At 41.5% G+C, this 25,676-nt stretch overlaps 1 protein-coding gene across 2 annotated transcripts in view; it reads left to right on the forward strand.

Annotated features, from left to right (window-relative positions):
• Positions 1 to 25,676, forward strand: part of gli1 (GLI family zinc finger 1) — a 59,205-nt gene that overhangs the window by 21,383 nt on the left and 12,146 nt on the right. The window contains exons 2-3 of one of the 2 annotated variants that reach the window (XM_061785184.1): positions 15,543 to 15,808; positions 23,528 to 23,631. In XM_061785184.1, coding sequence (XP_061641168.1) covers positions 23,570 to 23,631 — 62 coding nt within the window. In that variant the 5' untranslated portion in view covers positions 15,543 to 15,808; positions 23,528 to 23,569. The remainder of the gene's footprint in view (positions 1 to 15,542; positions 15,809 to 23,527; positions 23,632 to 25,676) is intronic. The other variant, XM_061785183.1, reaches the window with a different exon arrangement.

The raw sequence follows: 25,676 nt of genomic DNA on the forward strand, positions 1-25,676 counted from the left end.
ATTTTCCTTCCCGGCTCCCAAAGATTCTTTGTCGATAGAAGTTTTCTTTTGGGGGAGAAAAAGGAATGTTTGCAAGTCTCTCTCATTACACACAAACACACACACATCTTTAATGAATCCAATCTGACATGTCAAGACTGAAATATTTCACCGGTCACAACGATTTTGGGCCCAGTCATTTCTAAGATGTTAATTTGTGGATGCTGATTTATTACTCAACAGATTTTCGACCCCGAGTGTCCTCAATCAATTAGAACATGTGAATGTTATGGAAAGGTTCATTTATTTCAGTAGTCCAATTCAAACTGGGACTAAACACATGGGAAAATATTTTCAGAAGAATTCAGAAGAACTCCTACCTAATTTCTATATTTAAAAATATTTTTCAGTTTCCTATGTAATATGAAAAATTCTGGGTTTTCCTTAGTTAGCTATAATCATCAAAATGATAAAAAATGAAATCATTAAATATTTCACTCCGTGTACTGAATCTACAAAAATGTCCAACTTTATTGTTGTAATATTTTGATTTGAATGTGAAAATACAACATTTTACCTGGAAAACAACTTTGATCTAAAAAATAAAGTTTTTATTTATTTATTTTATTGTTTTTTTTGGTTACAAAAAATACACAATTTTGGCATAAATTGTGACTTTGATCCCAAAATATACCAAAAAAAATGTTCTCGCGCCATGTCGGCTGATATAAGCTCCATTTTACCCGTCACCCTAATGAAGACAAGTGGGTATGGAAAATGAATGGATTCATAAAACCATTGATCAATTGTGTTCCGAGTGACAGACTCTCACCGCTGTGCTGTGATTTCGATACAGAGGCTCATTACCAGCCCCACACTTCGCCTCCGATCACATGCTAATGACCCATTTATCACTGACATTTGATGCCGCCGTCATTCTTAGCAGCTCCCTGCCAGGACAGAGGAAGCTTTTACAGCTCCGTCCTGAGTTTTCGCCATTGTCCGCTAATACACAAAGACAAGGTGTCCTGATGGCCACCGGTGGCCACCGTGTAGGTCCCCGCAAGGCCCCTCGTTGGAACACGCAGGATTTCTCGCTATTGTCAGTGTGGCTAGAGTATCAAGGCTGCGGAGAGGGGTGGGGGGGGGGGGGGGGGGGGGGGGGGGGGGGGGGGGGGCTGAGATGGGCTAGTGGATTGGGGTTGTAGGAGTGCTTTGAAAAGATGTGTGAAATCACAGTATGGGTATTAAGGGTCTTGGCTCAGTTGGGGGTTTATTGTGTCAAAGGCTGAGCCCCCTACCGGCATCCATGATCTCCTCCATTGACACACAAGCGCTGCTCCGCTCCTTTTGCGTCCCCCCGCCTTTGTCACATCTTCTTTTTCCCTCTCACTTTTTTTTCCTCGCCGTTGACGGCTGCCCCCTTCACTGTGAGCGGCTGTCAGAGGATTCTGGAGAGTCCTACCGTCTTCTAGTCGTCCCCCCCCCAAAAAAAACAAAAACTTAGATACCAAGCAATAAATACAGTGCAGCTCTATTCAGTTAAGTACGCTACACATTTTTAAAACGAAGGGTCCCAAATATCTGGCCTACATGTGTTAGTCTGATTTGTTTGATTGGTTGATCGACATCCAATATGCCGTAGATACTGTATAGTCACCCCATCTAACGCTACTGCCTTTAGTTTTCAACGTTTCAGTCCCTACAGTAATAAAATACAAAAGGATATTCAGCAAATGAAAGTCTAAGGTTGGAGGAGACTGTTTCCGTAGATTTTAAATGACTATGTCCGGACTTCATCATATTATCGGTGCCTAGAAATGTGACATTTGTAGCCCTTTCCCTCCAAAGTGTAAGAGACACTGTGCAATCTCGCTAATGGAGCCCTCTCCCCTTTGGGGTGATTCAGACGTGAAGTAGTGAGAGTGTTTGAGAGCGGTCGGTGAATTGTGTGTACATTCACCTATTTGCTTAGTGTTATCCAGCGTGTGTGCGAGGCCATCGGGAGTCGCGCGATTGTCAATAGTAGAAGTCTATAAAAAGCCGTCGTTGACAAAGTGAGGACAAACAGCCGCAGTTTGTTCAGGATTTCCTAACAAACACTCGACAAGGAGGACCGGAGAGGAGCCCAGCGAGGCAGTGAGGATGTGGATCAAGTCGTTGACGGCTTTCTTTCATCCAGACTTTAACAAGAAAAATACCCTTGTGATTTGCAAATCGGTCTTGGAATTACTTGGAATTTTGAAGGATTTTACACAAAAAGTAGACTGACATCTTTTTATGGCTTTACTTTATCCATGTCAAACCGCTTTATACGTGTCACATTTTATTTGACGTTTCATAACGATTTCAGTCCGATAAACACTTCGACAGACGTCCTCCGTGAGCGCAGGCCACAGTGCGCCAAATGTGCGGCAGGCAGGAAGCGAGGCAAAGCTTGTTCTAACCTAAAAAAACTACCACGCTTGCATCGCACTTTAGCTCGTCCTTGTCAGGACGTTTGCCCTTTTCACTCCACTCCATTGTTGCGGGAATCATCGTTTTCTCTTTGTCACTCATTCCTGCGGCACTGTGTCATGCTTTAGTCCCCAGGGCAATTGTCTTTAAGAGCACCTGTTATGTAGTCGGTGAATGAGAACGGTGTCCCTCGGGAGGGGGGAAGACGCCACGGTAGGGGCGCCGCACTAGAGCCCTTGCGCAAACAAAGTTCTTAAATGAAGGAGGGAGTCATTTCAAAATGATGGCTCTCCACTAGTACAATGTGAATCCCTCCCCCCACCCTCAAACTTAAACTGTTTTCACCAGTACCCTTGGCTGTTCCATTATGTGGCCTGTGCTAAATAATACCCTGGTCTCGCCGTCAAACGCACTAGATTTGGGACTAGATTTCCACTGGGGGCTACATACGGAGAAAATGAAAGCAGGACGGGGGCCGTCTTTCACCTCGTCTTTAGGAAACTTACTAAAACAAAGTGACGAGTTCAAACGGCGTCGTTCCACGTTACATTTCCTGACCCAGAAAAACCGAGGTCATGAAACTCATCAGTGAGATTGGTGTTAGTGATCAGGGTCGCAGATTTTACAAGGAAGCCTGTAAAGCCGATGTTGGTCACAATCAAGCGGGTCGACAGAATCTTGAGAATCTCTCCCTTTATTAACGAGGAGGATTAAGAGCTGATATAGGGTTAAGAGTTCGTTCGAGAGACTGTAGTCCTCGTACACTCAACTGTTATTCATTTTCATTCACGAGGCATAATCCCTCCTATTTACTACAAGAAAAAAAGCAGTCAAAATGGAACAATACCCGCAATGGGTACAGTACGGTGTACTTATTTTGGTCCAGTTACAACAAAATATCCAGACTGCACTACATTTGGGAGAATTTTGGGCTTCCAACATAGTAAGAAGAGTTTGGGGAAAGCCTTTTAGTTGCCGTGCCACTGTGATTATTACCCAACTGAACTGTGCCTAAAATTGGGACAGTACAGAACAGTTAGTATTTTGGTACACTTCACAAAAAATATCTCAAACGTACTACATTTTGGACAATCCTATGCTTCCAACTTTGTGGGAACAATTTGGAGAAAGGCCTTTAGTCACTGTACCAAAGTACAACACAACAGTACCCAAAACTGGTACAGTACGATGGAGTTGTATTTTGGAACCCCTCGCAACAAAATATTTAAACAGTACCACTATTTTGGACAATTGCATGTTTCCACCGCAGCACGCGACCCGAGTGAGGAGAAGCGGTGCGGAAAATGGATGGATGGATGTTTCCCCCTTTTTGGAAATAGTTTGCAGAAAGCCTTTGAGGTTGCCGTACTACTGTACTTGGTACCCAAACTGAACACCGCCCAAAATTGGTGCTGGTACTTATTTGGTACTCTTCACAACTTTGCACCACAGAAATGCAAAAAAAAATATATCAATTTAATGCTTCTAACTTTGTGGAAACAGTATGGAAAAGGCCCTTTTCCCCCTTGAGTTCCAGTGCACAAATCGAATGTGTAAAGGTGCACTTGGCTGAGTTTGGTGTAGAAGTACCTGCACAGAACCTCAAACTCGAATGATCAGATGCACTCTTACATCTTTTCATAAACTCTTCACATTTCCAAAGTCTTGTGTTTGTGCAGTTGCCACATACTTTGGTTCATATAGTTTGAGTGGTAAACCGGGAAGGAGAAGGTGGGGGGGGGGGATTTGAAGGTGGAGAGTGATTAAAATTCATCCCACGGTGCAAACAAAAGGAGGAATGAAGACGAAGGAGGAGAATGCAGGAGAGAGCGATGAAGGGGTGGTGGTGTGGTGGCGGTTGGGGTTTGTAAAAAGATTTGGGGGTGATCTCCCTCCCAAATGGCCACCTTTGACTCAGCGCACAATTATCCTGGGAGACAACGGAAAAGATGTAGAAGAAAAAAAAAGACTGGGAGAAGGAGGGGAGGACGGGGGATGAAGAGGAGAAGGAGACGGATGGATGGCGAGAGAGAGAGAGAGAGAGAGAGAGAGAGCATTAATTATTCGTCCGGCTTTTAAAGCAAGATTTGCTGAGGCAGCTTGGACAGGGAAAGGAGGAGGATAGTGGGGGGCGCTCAACAATTGACTCAATTACAAGACAAACCCTCTAAGGGTCCTACAACGCGGACCCCGCGGCTTAATGTTTGGCCCTCTTCAGGTACCCCCTTGGCAGACGCAGGAACTTCTTCAGCCGGGCGCTACTCTACGCTTGAAGCTCGCCAAAGCACTCCAACGCTCCCCTCTTCTCTCTTCTCGACGACATACGAGCCTTCTCTTTGTCAGCCTTCATGGCCGGTAATGAATACCAAACGTCTGCTCGCCCTTAAAGGGGACATGCTTTGGCCTTTTATTATTCTTTTCCATAGCTGAGGTGGAATTTCGTTTGTAGTGTAGGACAGTGGAACTTCTTCTACAGTTCAATCCAGCATCCAGAAGTCATGTTCGCTAATCTGTTTTTGAATATTCCTGTGATACATGTTTTATCACTGGAATCTTCGTAAAATAGCAGTTTGTGTGTGTGTGTGTGGGGGGGGGGGGGGGGGGGGGTAAGGTACCACTTTTGTAAAACGGCAACATTCACAACAGGTGTTTGCTCCGTGAATGGCTCAATACATTTTCCGACCCGTTAAAATTGGTATTTAATCAGTCGCAGTCATCATTTTGATCATTACGAGACCAAGACGCCGCCTAACAATGGGTCAAGAGTACCTCGCCATTGCCAGACTTCAAATAGGGGGGAGTGGCCACTGAGCCTGGAGTGTCACGGAGTAATATCAGAGAGACTGGAAGAGTCACAGAAAGGCATCAAAGTAGACGTCCTTGGAAATGTTGTCGTTCAACTCCTTGCTAGGGAACAATAAGTTGTGCATAAGCGACTGCAACATTGACAGTTGGAAATCTGTATTCAAAAGTTTAGAAAGTTTAGAAAAAGGTCCAATTGAATTCACCTGAAATATCAGCTGAAAGCCCGGGGTCCCTAACTTTCTGTGTGTAGTCTACGTACAGTATTTTAACCCCCAAAATATTTTATTACATTTATTGTAGAATTTTATTGTGGAATGTTAAAGTTCATCAACCACAAATGGACAAAATAAAATATTTATGATTACTTTTAATAATATTTTTTAAACAAGCGTTCTAAATTTTGTGTTTTTATTTTTCCGGGAAAAAAAACAAAAATAAATATGCTTTGAGTAGTATATTTTAGGTTTTTTTAGATTTGCATTTTAGGGGGAAAGTTATTTGATATCTACAATCAAGAAAAAAAAAAGTATAAATAATGTATATTACAGGTAAAATAATTATAGCTTTATTTAGGATTTTTACATAAGTACAAATTTGGAGATAAGCATTTCGTTGAACAATATGCAAATAAAGATTGATTCAAGTACTCAAGTCGCTGAGTCCAAACAATGTTCATGAGAGGCTAAATTTATGATAAAACACTGAAAATGACGAGGCAGCAAATGAGCAAAAGTCAGCTGTATGAGGCTCACAGGCTCCTGAGAAGAAGTGCTTGAGAAAATGGCTGGCTGAATGGACGAATAACAAGATACAGTGGATATCGTATACACACCCCTATTCAAATGTAAAAAAATGAGACCAAAAGAAATCATCCATTTTGAACATACCACAAAACAAAGTAAATATGGCACACAAAAGCCTACTGGAACATCTGAACTTTATTTGTGGTTAATCAGAGGCACTTTAAATGGTGACACCCATTTAAAATTAGTTGAAACATGATCGGCTAATTCTGAATACAGCCACACCCCAAGTTAGAGGCTGTGTACACTTATGCAACAACATTATCTCAGTTGTTTATTTTGAAAAAGATTTCATTGTATTTCAGTTGAGTTGCACACGTTAAAGGTCACATTCATTGTGGAAAAAAGTTGGAAAAAGATCGATTTGGGTCTAATAGTTTGAGATTTTTGAAAAAATCTGGCATTTGAACAGGGGTGTGTAGACTTTCTATATCCACTGTATATACACTATAGTCTATGGTGTCAATAGCAATCATTGGACCTTAACGGATGCAACAAAATGAGGGCCTGTGAGTATTTGTTGGCACTGACTCTGCGATGATCAGGTGGGACAACACTGTGCGAAACGGGACGCTGCCAATGCTTCCCTTGTCAGTCAAAAGATCTGCTCAAGCATAGTATCTCGCTCCTCTCTCTCTCTCTCTCTCTCTCTCTCTCTGTTCATCTGCGGGCATCAGCTCCTTTTTCTTCCTCTTTGTCACTCTCTCTTTCTCCCCCCCCCCCTTTTGGATCCCCTCCGATTCCCTCCATCCCGCCATAGAAAGGAGCCCATGAATACCACACACAGACTCGGTGAGTCATCCGCTCCAAAACAACGTGACGGAAGCCAGATTTCGTTTTTTTTCTTTCCTTTATCCAGAGATTCACTCTTACTCGTTTTTCTTACATGCAAACCGCTTTTAGTGCTATTGTGCTATCTGAGCGCATCATGCCATTGACAACTTTTCCTGGAACACTTAAATGTCTCTAAAGACAAACACAAAGTTTCTATTCTGTTACTGTTAATGCAAAAAAATATTTATATATTTTATACACTTTCAGAATGTCATGCTAGTTACTACTCTTTGAATAAAAATATATATTTTTAATACAGATATTTTAGTGATTGTTTTATTTACATTTTTAAATTAGACATTTTACAGTTACTGCAATATCTATTTAAAAATCTATGTACAGTACTTTTAGAATTTTTAGTAGCGAAACGATTTGCTGTTATTTTAATACACACACACACATTCTATAGATACTAGTATTTTTAAGAAGACGAAATAAATTATATTCTTTTCAATAGACATTTCACATAAAGCGTGTGGAAAATGGATGGATGGATAGATAGACAGATAGAACACATTTTTAGAAAAATATTACACAGTTTTAAAACTCGAGCATTTTACGTTAACTACTATTTTAATTAAAACGTTTTTTAATGGACAGACACTTTACAGTCAGTAATTTATAAAAAGACGTTTTAGATATTTTTTAATATGGACATTTTTGAGACTTGATAAAGTTAACAATACATGTAATGCAGTTTTAAAATTCTATTTTGTAAAACAACAACACGAGTCCTTTCTTTAACATACATACATGATCATAAACTGTAAATATGCATATGGTGTCATTTTTAGATTTTTTTTTCACTTTTGACAGAGATGAACATCAATAAAATCCCAATATAATCTAATTGTTTGCAAAAATCATGTAATTAACAGACATTTGCGGCTCTCTTGACAGAAAGAAAGAACACTGAAAGAAAAAAAAAGAATCATAAAATGATATAATATACAGACGTTTGTAGCTGAGGATAAAGGGTATTGTTTGTAGCATTAGCATTAGCGTCCTGCCCTTTCCTAATGAGTCATTTGTTGCCTTTTAGTAATGTTAATGTATCTTGATTACACTCCTGGTGGGACATCATAAGGTGGTGCGCATGCATACAGTAGAGTACACTTGTGTGTGTGTGTGTTATTTGTATCCGTGCCAGTGAGACAGAAAGGCACTAAAATGTGTGTGTGTGTGTGTGTGGAAATAATTGGTGGTGATTAATGAGCAAGGCCCTTTGATGGACCACACATGTTGTGTATGGAGAGCGAGCACAGTGCATCATGCATGAGACTACTGCATCCTTATAGTAAAATGCGACTGGCAGAGGCGTAGCCCCAGATTATGGGCCCCCATAAAGAAACTTCATGGAGGGCCGCCTCTGGAAAACCTGCTGTATGTGCCTTGGCCATCTGGAGACAGTATAATACAGACATACGCATATACAGTCCATGAAGCTGCAGCAATATTAGTTTTTCTTCACAGAGGATAAAGAATATTTGCCTGTGAGTATTGTTATATTATCTGTCTACATGTGTGGCTCCACTGTTTGTGTTCAAAGCCATTGCTTAAAGGGTTATTATAACATCAATGCTAGTTTTGCTAACCCATCCATGGCGTTTTACATTGTGTGTTAGCATTAAGCTAGCTGAGTTTAACCCCAAACTGTGATTGTCGAAAAGACAACGTGAAATTCTCTTTGTTTAAACAGTAAACTTCAGCTGGGAAACAGCTCAAAGCTCCTTTTTGAAGAATTGTTCACAATCTGCTAAACTGCTGCTTGTTGTCAAGTCAGTCAAGTTCACTCTTATCTCAAGGCACCTCTGTATGTGAATTCGTGAATGCCGAAAACTTGAATATTCACTGAAACACGGACGCGACAATTCTGTCGACCAATCAATGGACAGCAATACGTTTATCTCCACCCTACACTCCGATTGTAGGGATGTATAACCTAACTGAAGTGAACCAAACCGTACCGCTTGATGGAAACTCTGCTGCGGTTCTGCCGCGTTCGAAACGCAGGCCAGATCGGGAATTACCACTTTCAAACTCGTCGGAACTGTACCGTACCGCTCGGTGGAAACGCGTCATGATGACGTGAGGAATTCCTTCGGAGCCCTAAAAGGAAACCACATCACAAAGATCAGCCATTTTGTGTCCATTCATCTCTCTGGACGCATTTCATAATATAACTAAACTGACTAAACCATGGACGCGCAATAAAATCCACATGAGGCATCGATGCCTGCTACTCCTCCGTGTTGTCGTCATGCATGTCCGGCGGTTTCCTCCCACACACACACACACACACGCATGCACACACTCGCTCCAGTAGTGTATGCCGACTCTCCTGTCTTGGTCTTCCCCCCGCTTTCTGCCGCACACATGCGCCGGGAATCCACCCACGCACGCACTCTCATTCCCATCGCCTGGTGCCCTTCTGTCTCTCTTCCTCCAGCTGTTGCACAGCGAACGAATATATAAGTAGCAGCGGCAGCATGCCTATAAATATGGCCTGCCCACCCAAGACTGTTAGGATTATTATTTTTCTTATAATCACTGCGGTGCTTGTGTCAACCCAGTGGATAATGATCTGGTTTGAGGTTTGGAGTGAGCCGCTGGTGTCAGGGGGGGAAAAAAGGCTTGGTGGTGACAGGGATGAGCCTGGACGACCAAAGCAGGAGGAAGAGTAGAACGTAGTAGTCACACTTTTTCCACTACGAGTGCCACTTTTGACCTACCCGTACGGACCATGAGATGGACATCGAATAAATGCTGGTGCAAAAAAATGTGATCGCGACATCCCTAATTTGTAGTTTGTTCATAGTAGTAGGCCAAAAGTAGCACTAGTTGTGGATAAAACATTACCAGTAGGACACAGTTGTTTTACCAGGGCTCTAAATTGTCTTCCTAGTGAGAACAAAGAGCGTACTGGCGCATGGACCTTAAGCTGGATATCGAAGAAATGCTCAAATGGCTTCCCATAGAAGAGTGCTAATTAATTAGTGGTATTGGAGGATTTATGATTTTTTTTCCCTCCGTTCTTCCTTTGTTGTTTATAGATTTGCATTACCGCAAGCTGCCGGCTACAGCTGCGAGCCAGCTGTGTGAATCCACCTCTCCTCATCTGCTTTATCCATCTATCATTCCCGCCCCCCTCCGCCGTTGTTTCTTTTTTTCTCAGCCCCGTTTCCCCCGGCGCCTCTCCTTAAAAGGAGTTCAAAGAAATACTCATAATACCTAGCTGCTACACGGCTAATACACGGAAGAGGAGGAGGAAGAAGAAGAAGAAGAAGAAGAAGAAGAAGAAGGAGAGGGAGAGGCAAGGGAGAAGATGAGACAGCAGCCAACGTTGCTGATACATGTTGGACATGTTGGGGAAGAAAATGTGTGTGCCTGTATGTGGTTGGCGTGGGGGTGGTTGAAGCACGAGGTAAAAAGGGGCAATGGAGAGGGAAATGTCATATCCCAAATAATATTTTCCCACTGAAACGGATGGAAATGCCATGAATCTGTTCCAGTGCCCCCCAAAACACCAACAAACATTTTGGTAGAGCGTTTTTTAAAAGTATTTTTTTTTTTTTAAATTGCACTGTACTGTATTGTACTTTATATAAATATCCAGTTGTAACATAATTTCATAGCATGTATAGAGTTAAACGGTTTGTGCATCAGGACAATTCAATGGGCAACAGGGGCAGTATAATACATACCGCCCTGTATCGTACAAACAAACATACTACAGGTAGTATTTGATGATGAAACACCGTTGCAGCCGAGCTGCATTGATATCAGTTATTTTTCGCAAAGGATAAATAATTCATGCCTGTGAGTACAACGGAGATACGAGTCACACGAATAATTGGGAGTCACAAAAAAATCCTGAAAAAAAAGGCTCAAAATCCGCACAGCTGGTTCTCTTCCAAAGTCATACAACTTCAACAAAAAAATGACACAAATCTTTTTGTTTGTTTGTTTTAAAGACAATCCTTGAGATAAATACTGGTAGGCGCTACCGATCAATGCAAACTAGAACTAGTAGACATTCCAACAGCTTCTTCCCTCTTGCGATCAACTTCTTAAACAGCTAACCTATAATTCCATTACAACAAGCTGGCAATTTTTTTGACTTGAGTTCGTCGTTCCAATTCTGTATTACTCGTGCACTCACTGTAGTTGTCTCGCCATGCTGCACTATTTGCATATACTGGCCACTCATGCCAGAGTAGCATCTGCTCCATTTGCACACTGATTGAGGAGTATCTGTAACATTTGCACAACCAACATTGTCGCAGATTATCGCACTACTCGTCACTTTAAACCGCATCCACTCCTTGAAGTCTCAGCGCCCTTTGCACAATGGCCATTGCACCGGACTATTGCGATATTAGTCATTCGAACTGCTCTAAGTGCTAGAGGACTCTTCATCTTTTTGCACAATTGTTTTTTGTCAATGTCTTTATGTCTCCAAAGTGTTCTGTAAATTGACTGTCTGTTGTACTACGACCGGAGACAAATTCCTTGTGTGTTTTGGACATACTTGGCAAATAAAGATGATTCTGATTCTGAAAAATTGGCCAAAATATTAATAACAGAGGGGAAAACACTCAAAAGTCGGCCTAATCTTTTAAATTCCAAATAAAATCTGGTAAAAATGTGCTTCAATAGTCATGAGAAATTTGAGCAAAACTTCAGCGTTGCAAATGTGGGAATTTGTTAAAAAGAAAGAAACATCTGGAATAATAAACATGAATAGTTTCATTTTTTTAGTTTTGAAAAAAAATCAACTGGGAAGACAAGATGTGGGCCAACGTTGCCGATACATGTTGGACACGTCAGGGAAGAAAGTTTGTGCGTGTGTGCGCGCGTGTCTGTGCTTGTGTGTGCGTTCATGTCTGTGTCAGGGGGAGGCGGAGGAGTGGGGTGCAGGAAACCGCAGGTATGTGCAGCTCGACGGCCGGGTGGCCTGCAGAGAAGCATTGAAGTCGTGCAGAAGGAAAAGCTACAATGAAAAATACACAAACTATTTTTTTTCACAGCAAACGTTGGAGTTCAGGAAAAAAAAAATGGTGTTTAAATCTATAACCCACAACTATTTTTTTTTGTTAAAAAAAGAAAGTCATTTTCACCATAGCCACTACAAGAGTAGATGGCAGAATGCTGATTAAGCCTATCGACTTCTGACACATCTTGCTATATTTTTCAGTATTTCTTTTTATTATATATAGTGGCTGTCCTACACATTCCTACACTGGATCACTCGGTGGCGCACTAAAATGACGTAGCGGAAAAGACGTATTTTACCTACGAACAGGCAGGCCCAAATATGGACAGCGCGCAGTTCGACTGAGCCATAGAGAAAGGAGAAAGCATCCGGAGTTGGAAGGAGGCCGGACAAGCATTTAGCCGACGTCATCTCGAAGCGACGAAGGCTTTGTTGTAATGTTGAATTCCAGAGTTAGGGGGCGCCAGAAATCGCAGTTTATAGCTTTAATGTACTTCAAATCGTTTACAGAAATTCAGAGTTAGAAAACAAATCTTGGAACTAAATCAAAGTTGTACAAATCGTTGAAATTCAGTAGTATAAAATCTTGGGAAAGTACACCTCAAACGTCAGAAAAATCTTTGGATTGGGAAAGAAAAAAAAAAAGACAAAAATCTGGGAAAATGTTGTCCTCAACAGTCACATAAAATTTGGCAATAGAAAACAAATCCAGGAAATACACACCTCAAAAGCAGCAAAAAAGGGGGGGAAAATACAGGAAGAGTACACCTCAAAAGTTTTAAAATTGAAGAACCCTCATACCGTCAATGATGTCACAGTGTTATTACCATGTTGTAACAATGTTATAACAAAACATGCATACTGAAAATAAAGCTTGCCCTCCCTTTGCTACTGTTGGATTGTCGCAATGAACAAAGTCTTCCGGTGCCGTCGCAATGTCTGTCATCAGTCACTCTGGCCGTGTAGCAACAAGGTATCAACGCTTCCTTTTGACAGTGTGAGAACGCCAACAGCGACAAATCAGCACCCGCTGTTTACAATACTTAAACAGCCGAGGTGTGAATTAGCCCATCTGATGACTGGGCTAAGCCACAAAGCCAGTATAGTAAACATAAGTGTTTACTATTTTGTCTTTTTTTTTTTTTCCAACACAGGATGATTTGCGGTGTTCTTTAACCTGAGGGAGCAAAGCTAAGAAAAGACACTGATTATGACAACACTTTCACCAACTCTTATTTGTTACAAAATAATTTAATTACATGCGAATGTGTTTCCATTTAAAAAATAAAAATGTTTGTGTTCGTCATTGATGGTGTAGTGGTGCACTTGCCTGACTTTGGTGCGGGCAGCGTGGGTTCAGTTCCCACTCAGTGACGGTGTAAACGTGACTGCGAATGGTTGTCCGTGTCTATATGTGCCGTGCGACTGACTGGCGACCAGTTCAGGGTGTAGTCCGCCTTTCGCCCGAGGTCAGCTGGGATAGGCTCCAGCGCCCCGTGACCCTAACCAGTATAAGCGGTTTTGAAAATGGATGGATGGATGTATGTTTGTGTTCATGGAGAGGAACACTTCAAAAACAAATCCCACAAAAAAATTCCCTCAAAATTCTGTTCAGTGGTGCTTTGACTAACGAGTTGAAGGTTTTCCGTGACCACACTCATAACTCAAACCAGTTGTATCTCAGATCATCATACTACTTTTTTTTTTTTTTTTTTTTACTGATTTTACTGCTGAAATCCATTCCAACCCCACATAAAACACCAACAAAAAATGTTGTAATATGTGTTTTAATTACAAAAACTGCACCCTACAGTATTGTACTTTATAAAAACAAACAGAAATAACAGGTAAATAGAATGTAAAGAACTTGTGCATCATGATTTCATAATTCAATGCCCATTGACATTGTGGTCCCTCTGGTGCACTTGGCCACCAGGGGGCAATATAATACTTTCACAACTCAGTGACTCAGTAAGCTAGAGTGTAATTAGTCGTTTTTCACGGAAGATAAAGAATATATGGCTGTGAGTATTATTATAGGCTGTTTCTGCATGTAGTGCTACCATTTATGTTCAAATATTCATTCCTGACAGGGTTACAACACTGACATTGACGGTAATTTTGTTAGGCCATCTATAGAGTTTTGCATTGTGTGTTAGCATTAAGCTATCTGACTTTCTTAAGTTATATGATCTGGTTGAATACACAAACTTTATCTTTAAAGTTGTTAGTTGTTAGCTTTTCATTAAGCTTCAGTTAGGAGTGGCAATAAGGAGCTTGAAGCAGCTTGACTTATTTTTTGAAGAATTGTTGACTATCTGCCCAAACTACTGCATGCATGTTGTAAAATTAGCTGCCACCATCTCGTGTTCATGACACCAATTTTTGTTATCAATTCAAAACAGAAAAATATTGGCCCAGTGACGGTTCATTTGTTCAAATAACGAAGTTGGGTGGGAGATACCACTGGGTTGGAAAAAATGTTGGTGAAAATTACACCTCACACATGCATAAACGTTTGGAGTTGGAAGGTTTATTAGGAAAATATGCATTTCAAAAGTCACACACATTTTTGGAATTTGAAAACGAACCTGGGAAAAATGTCCCTCAAAAGTTGCACAAACTTTCAGGGTTCACTCGTTTCAGGGTACCAAAATCCAAAACAAAGCAATTTTTTCAAATCTATTTTCACAATGATGTTTACTTTTGTTTGATATCTTTTGAGTGTCACGCTAAAGCAGAAAAGGGAATTAAAGTCCTTTCCATGACGCTCAACAATGGAAGTCGATCCGATGCTAATCTGGCCCGCTGCAGGTCAGTGAGTCGAGGCTTATTGTACATTACGGTGATGTCTCCAGCCCGGTGGCCTTTGCGGTGGTCACACCGTGACCCCCACCACCACCAGCAGCCCGCCCTCCCCTCTGCCGTCCCATCACATTACAGCAACTGTGAGGAATTCACTGAGTAAAAGGGGTAGAAACAGAGAGGAGGGTGAACAGGGAAAGTGGGCAAGGAGGCAAGGGGGGCGAGCCCTTGAGAGTCCGTGTCGGGTGGGGTGGGGTTAGCAAAACAAAACCAGAATTTAAAAACAAAGTTTACCACTGAAGGAAAACAAGAGGGCCGCAAAATGTCAGTGGGTTGGAGGGCGGAGAAGAGTAAGGGAACGCGAGGGCAGGGTCTTCTGGCCCCCGTGGTTGGCTGAGGCTTCCCCCGCCCCCCAGCCTTAACACAACACCATCCTCCGCAAGGCCGGCCACATCAGGAACGGCTGGCTACATTATAGCTACCATTATCGTCTCTCTAAGTCATAACAGCCCTGAGAACACCCACCTCGACTGCACTGCTGCCAGGAGGGGGGAGCGAGGGAATGAGGGAGTGAGAGTAGGAATGAGCCCAGAGAGGGAGAGAGAGAGAGAGGAGGAATGAGGGTGGAGGCAGCAGGAGATAGTAGACAGAGATACACAGTCAAGAAAAGATGGCAGCCAGGGAACACAGTCATTGACGTTTAATCTGGAGAGAACTTGAACTTGTAGCCTGCACAATCACAACCATCATTTTCCACTTGTTGACGTGTCGGGCCAAACCGCAGACGACTTTTGGTGAACTGCTTTATGATGCAAATAACCCACCGAACAGCTACCATTTTCAATACCATGCTTCCTGTTCAGGGTCAGCCAAGACAAGTTGACGAAAGTGGGACAACACCCTGGACTGGTCAACAACGTCCACCAATCACCTGCAGGACGGGGAATCCATTCCACGGCTTATGCATGAAAGGCTATCTGAAGTACTACACCAATGGTCCTGATACAAATGACCATCCACCCATACATCCATCTATCCATAAATTATTTTACACGAAGTATCCTGTTCAGTGTGAGTTTAGCCTGTCGACGAAAGGTGGATTATACCCTGGACTGGTTCCCAGTCAAAGGTAGGTCGGGGAATCCCTCCCACGGTATTTGGCAACAGCTCTGACACAAATAATCACTCATTTATCTACCAATTTCTAGACTGTTCTTCCTGTTCAGGTTGAGTCTACCTCAGTTGACCTCGGGTAAAATGTGGACTATACTGCGAATTGGTCACTAATCAATGGCACATCAGGAATTCATCCCATATCCTCTGCATTTGACTGAACCACATTTGACTCTCATCTCAGGTTTGACAAAAACAAAGTCACTTGTCTCCAGGCAGTTGCAGGTCAGAGATTCATCCCATAGCCTCTGCATGGAAGTTGGCTATATGAACCACTAAGAATGGCCCTCGTACAAATAACCTCTCATACGGCACAATTTTCTCCACAATTTATCCTGTTCAGGGTAAACCCAGCGCACTTACCTTAGATGGACTACACCCTAGACTGCTCACCAGCCAATGACAGTTCGGGTAATCCCTCCCACGGTATTTGCCAATAGCTCTGACACGAATAAACACCAACATTATCACTTTCTCGACCATTCACCCTGTTTAGGGTGAGCATATCCCTGTTGACTTTGGTGAAATGTGAACTGCACTGCGAACTGGCCACCAGTGAATGGCACAAAAGGAATTCATACAGTATCCTCTGCATGAAAATGGGCTACGTGATCCACGAGACTACCAAATGCCCTTTTGGTCAACTGATAGCTGATACAAATAACCAGCCATCCAGCCACCATTTTCTATATGCTGTTTTCTGTCCAGGGTCAGTAATTTACCATTTACTGGACTCAGACCCTGGACTGGTTGCCAGTCAATGGCAGGTTGGGGAACCCTTCCCACAGCATCTGAATCAAAGCGGGCTATGTAAATCACTACACTACCAATGCCTCTGAGACAATGTTCTTGAGTGAACTGACGTTTTACATCCAGTATGTTCCCATTTGGAACCAGACTGCCCCATTTCCATGGAGCCTATCCCAGCTATCTACGGGTGAGAGGCGGGCTACACTCTGAACTGGTGGCTCGCCAATCACAGGGCACATTTAAACAAACAACCATTCGCGCACACATTCACACCCAAGGGCAATTTAGAGTTTTCAATCAACCTACCATCCATGTTTTTGGGATGTGGGAGGAAACCGGAGTGCCTGGAGAAAACCCACGTAGGCACGGGGAGAACATGCAAACTCCACACAGGCGGGGCCAGGATTTGAACCCCGTTCCTCAGAACTGTGCGGCAGACGTGCTAACCAGTCGCCCACCGTGTTCCATAAAGTACAAATGCGTAATTAACTGCTCCCACTGGTGGAAACGTACACCCGACAGACCACTGCACAAAGATCTTGCATTGCATGTTTTCTCTGCAAAGTCCACGGCTGTAATTTTGTGATAACCATTTTGTGTAAAGGACACTCAAGTTTTAAGAATCAGGGACTCCTGAGAGAACGACGATCTGGTAAACACATGTAAACACACATGCGGTGTATTTACATTTCCCAACTGGGAGATGGAAAAAAAACAGATCTTCCGCAAAGTGTGCAAGGAAATATGAGGGCCAGATCCGTGCCACACCCCACAAAAAGGAAGGGTTAGGTGGGGGAAAAGAGCTGGGTCAGGCCATTTTGTCCCATGTGACCGGCGACCTGAGGAAATGTCTGTCCTCTCTGGAGGCCACCTAACAGGAAGGAGGATCTGATGATTTCGGGGAAATGTCACCCCACATGAATTATGCCAACACACTCCTTGCATTTTTCGATTTAGCCATGGACACGGTCTTTTGCTACCCTTAAAGGAGACATATTTAGGATTTTTTCCCATTTGTCTTCATAAGGTACAAAATATCTCAAGGATCAGGAATAATAGCACAGTTTTAATCCTAATTTTCTAGCCTCCCGGGAATACACCTGATTTTGAGGGGGCGGTCCTGTCGCATGCAAATGAGCCAATGCTCGGCCTGCCTCACTACAGACCGGCCAAAGCCAAGTACACCTTTACGTTACTATGATGACAGGGGTGGAGCTAGGGTGTTGCGGCCAGCGACTTCTTCTCAAGCAGCTCACAGTCTGAAGAGAAAAGCAAGCCACCATAAAAACAAAGTACAATTTGTATTTTCACTTGTATCGGCAGCACTTCATCACCAATCCGCAATTTGGAGCATATAGCGGACACACTGCCAAACTCAAAAAAACGGCAGCTCTTTGCTAAGCCTCGCTACCAAATTATGGGCGGAGAAAAATTCAGCGTAGGGGCGGTATTATGTAAATTTGCCAAATTATGCAAATATCGCAATTCGGGAAAACAAATCTGAACAGCCTGCTCTCAAAAATAGGCAGCTCACAACAGATTTACTTGGTTGTTTAATTTCACACGATGCGTGGGCAGGCACACCAGAGATCCAACCATTTACTGTAAATTCAAGCAATTAAACAGTCCATCTTCCATAATATGCGCCTTATAGTCATGGCCTGTCATTCTACTATTCTAATCACACATCTTGAAGAAGGTCTGCTAAACTCAGAATGTCTAACAGAACGCTGAGAAACGATGGTTGTTGTGCTAAAATAAACAAGCGTTGACTTGGAGCTCAACAATTCTCACCCCCCTTGTGTGCGCTTAATTTGGAACTAGGGTCAAGCTTCAAGTGTTGGCTCGAAAGGCCAACGTGTGAACCTCATCCAACCTGCACATAACTGCAAAATATGGTTCCAAAATGTTGCAAAATCGGGGCGACATCTGGGGTGGTTTGTACCCGATTCCCTCGCTTGCTTTAGTCAGTCGTTTGATTTATGTTGCGGCGGTTTTAATTTGCTGCTGCCCCATCCTTCTCAAAGCCAATGCCACAAAATTCCACTGGGCAAACTCGCACTGAGATTCTCATGAGTAATTGGCCAAAAATAGGACAATGCTGTTAGAAAGTTGTGTCACTGCAGGACAACAGGCAATTGTGGAGGACTAAAATTTGTATAACATGGCTATTCATATTCTACATGAGAAAGTAATTTCTCTTTAAACATTTTTTGTTTTGTTTCTGTGTGTGTGTGTCTGTCTATGTTTAATTTATGTAAGAATTTAGTAGATTTACATACAAAAAAACAACTCATTTGTGGATATAAATATTATGAGTACAGATGAATATAAATTAAAATAAGGCAATAAACTGAAAAATTAACAAAACATTTTGAAAAATAAAATTAAACAACATTTCCAGCTTCATAAATTATGTCAAAATATTTGTCTTTTTTATATCAGACATTTTTTCAAAAGTAGGGATTTTAGCAAAGCCTGTCCATGGCATGTCTTCCATGTTTGTCCAGTGTTTTAAACTAATGTACTTTTATTTTATTAACTTTATGAGGTTTACTGGTATTTCCCACATGTATTAATTGTTAACATTAAAACCGGAAAATAAAATAGGCATTAGAGTAGATCAACATATATATAACAGATAATTAATGATAACAATAGTAATAATAATCCTAATCATCAACAGCAGCAGCACCACCACCGAATTTTATGCACACAGAAATTATTAAGACTACATCTGAAAATGTAATCATTAAAAATAATTTGAGTATTAATGAACACAAAGTAATGAAAAATAAAAAGTGAATACAAATATTTTAAAAATACAACAAAATAATATCCTCTAAGTCCTTAAAATATTATGAAATAGTATTTTGTATTTTAACTCACGGTGTGTAACAATCCACATCATGTCAACCATTGAGTGTATTTCCATCTAAGTGGGCTAACTCCATTGTTGTCATTTATAAGGCATATCTTTCAGATGAATACTGGTCGAAATCAAGGTTTCGGTCCAATTTTATTGCACTTATCCTGATTCATCGGTGCAACGCTGCTCCAACTCCCATTATCTAGATACAGTGATCGGGCCTCACGTCGTGGAAAAACAGTCAAGAAAGTGAGGTTCAGACATTGATAGAAGATACAGAAAGTAGTGCTCTTGTTAGATAGGATTGAGACCTTTTTTTTTTTTTTTTTTTTAAATAAATGAAATCATACAGTATATAGAGTTAGCCCACTTTGGTTCTCAGTGACTCAATTTATGTGCAGGTAGTTTTATACATTACTGAGGTTCATTGATCTTCCCAAACACACACACACACACACACACACACACACTTGACTTGCACCTGCCACCTCACTTACATACTTGTACAGTAGAGTCGCAGCCTCTCCAGACTTGTTGAACACTCTAATATTGTGATAGCCCCTTGGCGAGACTGACAGGTGTGTGTGTGTGTGTGTGTGTGTGTGTGTAAGCGCCCTTTCGTAGCATTTACGAGCTCTGGACAGCTGAAGTGCAAGGCGAGATCTCTATTTTGCACTTGCAGCTAATTATCATACATACATGCCAAGCCAGCAGCGAATACATGCAATTAGCACCAGCGGGCCGCCCATGTCATTTAGCCACTTGCTAACTTTACATTCCAAATCCCCAAAGGTGACTTGGGGGCTTAAACAGCTCCCTGCTACCCTTTTAACACTTACACGGCCACATAACGCTCCTGGCAACAGCAGACGGAGGCTTTCATCTCGGAGCCAGCGCGACTTTTTTTCTACGCTCGTCACATGAACGGCAGCAACATGATCGTCTGGCTCCATGAGAAGCCGGGTCATAAGTGTTGAGTGGAAGAATTAGCTTCAGCAGATTCTGATTTCTCTTACTGAAACACCCCAAGATGCCGCAAGATGCCACCAAAGGCCTATGAGTCTAAATAGCAAAGTGCATTGGTATCAAGGAAGTATGTCGAATTGCTGCATCTCAACTGAGACACAAGCATTGCATGTCAGGGAGGAGCTAATTTGAGTCTGGGTTGTTAGTGAAAGAAAGGGAGAGCGAGAGATTTGATTTCTGAAATCAAATCTGTAAGTTATTTATTATTAAGTGTAATGTAAGATTACCCTAATTTCTTGTGTATAATGCGCATATTTCCCCCCCAAAAAATTGTCAACCGTGAATAGTGTGCATTATACATAGGTATAGGGGCAAATGGAAACATATAAATGTATGCCGCCATCGAGTGGTTATGAAAAAGCTGTACCCTTTCACTCCAAAATGCCACCCCCACCTAGAGGTTATGAGAAAGGCGTACACTTTCATTCTAATATGCCACCTAGTGGTTATAAAAAAGGTGTAGCCTACACTTTCGTTCCAATACGACAGGGGTACGTATGGCTGCATATATGTACAGTTGTGCTCATAAGTTTACATACCCTGGCAGAATCTTTGAAATATTATATATATATATATATATATATATATATATATATATATATGTATATATATGTATATATATATATATATATATATATATATATATATATATATATGTATATATATATATATATATATATATATATATATATATATATATATAACTCAGAATTTTATGGCTGCAACACGTTCCTGGGACAGGTGGCAAAAAAGACTGAGAAAGTTGAGGAATGCTCATCAAACGCCTGTTTGGAACATCCTACAGGTGAACAGGCTAATTGGGAAAAGGTGGGTGCCATGATTGGGTATAAAAGGAGCTTCCCTGAATTGCTCAGTCATTCACAAGCAAAGATGGGGCGAGGTTCACCTCTTTGTGAACAAGTGCGTGAGAAAATAGTCGAACAGTTTAAGGACAATGTTCCTCAACGTACAATTGCAAGGAATTTAGGGATTTCATCATCTACAGTCCATAATATCATCAAAAGGTTCAGAGAATCTGGAGAAATCACTGCATGTAAGCGGCAAGGCCGAAAACCAACATTGAATGCCTGTGACCTTCGATCCCTCAGGCGACACTGCATCAAAAACCAACATCAATGTGTAAAGGATATCACCGCATGGGCTCAGGAACACTTCAGAAAACCAATGTCAGTAAATACAGTTCGGCGCTACATCCGTAAGTGCAACTTGAAACTCTACTATGCAAAGCAAAAGCCATTTATTAACAACACCCAGAAACGCCGCAGGTTTCTCTGGGCCCGAGCTCATCTAAAATGGACTGATGCAAAGTGGAAAAGTGTTCTGTGGTCCGACGAGTCCACATTTCAAATTGTTTTTGGAAATTGTGGACGTCGTGTCCTCCGGGCCAAAGAGGAAAAGAACCATCCGGAGTGTTATGGACGCAAAGTTCAAAAGCCAGCACCTGTGATGGTATGGGGCTGTGTTAGTGCCAATGGCATAGGTAACTTACACATCTGTGAAGGCAACCATTAATGCCGAAAGGTACATACAGGTTTTGGAGAAACATATGCTGCCATCCAAGCAACGTCTTTTTCATGGACCCCCCTGCTTATTTCAGCAAGACAATGCCAAACCACATTGTGCACGTTTTACAACAGCGTGGCTTCATAGTAAAAGAGTGCGGGTACTAGACTGGCCTGCCTGCGGTCCAGACCTGTCTCCCATTGAAAATGTGTGGCCCATTATGAAGCGTAAAATACGACAACGGAGACCCCGGATTGTTGAACAGCTGAAGCTGTACATCAAGCAAGAATGGGAAAGAATTCCACCTCCAACGCTTCAACAATTAGTATCCTCAGTTCCCAAACATTTATTGAATGTTGTTGAAAGAAAAGGTGATGTAACACAGTGGTAAACATGACCCTGTTCCAGCTTTTTTGGAACGTGTTGCAGCCATAAAATTCCAAGTTAATGATTATTTGCTAAAAACAATAACGTTTATCAGTTTGAACATTGAATATATTGTCTTTGTAGTGTATTCAATTAAATATAGGTAGAACATGAGTTGCAAATCATTGTATTCTGTTTTTATTTATGTTTAACACAACGTCCAAACATTCATTGTAATTGGGGGTTGTATATTAAATATACTGTATCAACCTAGCAGTGATACAAAGGACTAAAAGGAGGGCCAAATATTTTTACAATATATGAATATATTTTTAATATTTCAATTTACAATTTTTGAAATTATCCTATTGAATTAATTTACACATTGCTGTCAAACATCTTATACTCATTCACAAATAGAACAAAAAAACAAGGAAAATGTACAAATTGGAAAACTTTGTATTACTTAGTATGTATGTACAGTATATATGAATGTACTGTATCTACCTGTATGTATAGATTCGATAAGGTGTATCTAGACTTTATTTTTCATTGTATATTAAATACATACAGTATATTGCTTTTAGTCACAAAGGGGGCTAAAAGAGGGTCAGAAATGTCTAACATACAGTATACACCTTTTTCAAATGTTATACACTTGCACATTGCAATGGTTCCTACAAGCCTGCGTGCTGGTCAACTACAATTAAAGGAGGGAAATAAAAAAAAAAAAAAAAGTATTTGCATCCAAGTGATTCAAATGGTTTGTTATCAGAGAATGAGATCAAATACAGATTTTAAAATGCACTCCTGTATATAAAGTATACTGTATACAGCATACATAGGGGTTCCTTTGCGTTCCAGTAAGTTTGTGTGGCTTTGAATGTCAGTTATTCCCGCTATAATTTCTACTTGTACTTATAATGTAATGTATTTTCTAACCAGCGCTGCTTTAAAAATAAACTCCACCTTTCTCCGAAGGCCTTCTCTTGTTTGCTTTGCTCTGTTATTAACGTCCTACGCGTCCGCAATTGTTTTTGTCCTTCTGGGGTATTTCGGTTCACTTTGGTTCACTTTGGTTTGGCGCCGGGCCGGTTCTTAACTAACCCGCGCGTGTCCTTGTATTTGGGCTGCCGGCAGGTCGTTGGCATAAGGGGAGCAGTCGGCCGTCTCTGAGCTCCGATGCCAGTGGACATGCAGCCACACCAGGGGCTGTATCACTATGACACCTCGCCCTCCAGAGGGTAAGAAGCACTGCACACGAATATTTCATACTTTGGTTCATTTTACCATGGATTTTTAATGTCATCTTCAAAATGAGATAACTTCTATCCACATACGTTTCCTTAAATTTGCCATTGTTGTTATCGTGCCTTTTCCACAAATGACTTTCTGCGTGTCTCTGACTGGCTAAAATGGCTTTAGAGTTAGGGAGATCATATATCGGTGTAAAAACAATAATTCATTGTAATTGTTTTCACTTTATTAGAAAATACTAAGGGAAATGTAATGGCACTAATATTTTCCCCCCACAGTTTTCTAACCATTTTAATCCAAAATTTGTCCATGTTGTTTTTATGCGTTTTCCAACAAATGAATTTCTTCAGGTTTTTGATTAGATAAAAAAAGGCCTTTGGATTATGGTTAATATTATTAATTGACTTCCTTAATCAATTATGGGGAGGGGAAAAAGCAACAATAATTTGATTGTTTTAAAGGTCCCGTATTTTATTTAAGTAACAGTAACATGGACTTAGTATAAAACTGTTAATTGAATTTAAAAAACACCTCGGTTTTGTCATGAGTGACCAGAAAAGGTCCCTCTGACAGTTACTTCTGTTTGACCCAGTTTTGTATCCGCTTTGTCCATATTTGGCTAAGACCGCCCGCTTTCCTCTCATTGGTTACCTCCATGTAGAAGACCCACTTGTGAGATCACAAGTGTTAGTAATGTTGACAGCACTGGCTCAGGGGCAGAAAGGGAAGGCGGAGGTCTTCGCTAGTGACGTAGATAAGAAATAAGAATCACCTGATTTCAGGCCTATTGACAGAAAAACATCTGCAACTCAGGATTGCATGGACAATTTTAATTCATATTTCACATTGGTTGTTTTTTTTTTTTACATTTTGCTATCAAATTTGTCATTATTGATTTCATTCCTTTTCTGGAAATGACTTTCTTCAGGTTTCTGATGGGCTAAAAGGCTCACTGGGTTTGGATTTCTAGGGGTAGAGATGGCATTTGTCAATTGATGTCATTTTAGATTACATGACCATGAAATAAGGCCTTCAGTTGGAAAACTCTAATTTAAGGTTTTTAAGGAAAGAGGAACAGAATACATGTACAGGATACAACTAATCCAACCAAAACCCAACTAAACCAAAAGGACGTTAAAATGACAACTGATCTTTTGCAGCGGGAATGTGTTCTCCCCAAAACTCAAGTAGCATTTAAGTCACATTTTAAAACAGAATATCATCTCTTTACTGCTTTAGCCCAAAATAATTACTCCTCATGCCATCATAGCATCGCATTGGTGATAGCGACACCTTAGCAGACGCTTAGAACCTGCTTCTATTTTCATCCTGCTTTTTACTCTGAGGCTGCTGCAGCAATTGTTGTGGAGCAAGCTCAGCCTTCACACCCCCCGCTTTTCACTGTCTGCACCAACTCTCTTTCCCCTCCCTTCGTTCCCCATGCCACCCAGGTTGCAGGGCGGACTCTGCCTCTCTGACAGCTGCTAATTACAGGCTGACCGGCCCCCGCTGCGCTCTGCATGACTGCCCCGTGGCCCCGCTGCTCTGCTCAGGTTACCGTATTGAGGCAACGGGCCGGGCCGTAGAGGAAGGTGGAGGAGATAGAAGAAGATAGGCAAAGAGGGAGATTGGAGGGGCCAGAGGGAGAAACCGTGAAACTGAACAGATTGAATGGCAGAAGAGAAAAGGGGAGCTGGGTTGCATTCTGGGGTAGGGTGGGGTTGGGGGGGGCAGTAGTGAATTAGAGAGCGCAGATTAAGCTCCAGTAGGGTATACAAGATTTGAAGAGCTGAAAGGGAGAATTAGGACAAGGTAGGTGGATGGATGGATGGATGGATGGATGGAGGAGGATGGAGGCCTCCTTTTGGAGGGACAAAAAAACGTTTTTTTTGGAATGATGTTCAACTTCAAGAGAGACTGGAAAGTTCCCTTCTCCAATTTGGGAACTTGGGATCCGAAACACCCAGAGGACTTCTTTTCCATCAGCTACAAGCAAAACAATGACAAGCTGCCCTCTGGTGGGAGGGAGGAG

Source organism: Phyllopteryx taeniolatus, chromosome 9, assembly GCF_024500385.1.
Source record: "Phyllopteryx taeniolatus isolate TA_2022b chromosome 9, UOR_Ptae_1.2, whole genome shotgun sequence".
Classification (NCBI taxonomy): domain Eukaryota; kingdom Metazoa; phylum Chordata; class Actinopteri; order Syngnathiformes; family Syngnathidae; genus Phyllopteryx; species Phyllopteryx taeniolatus.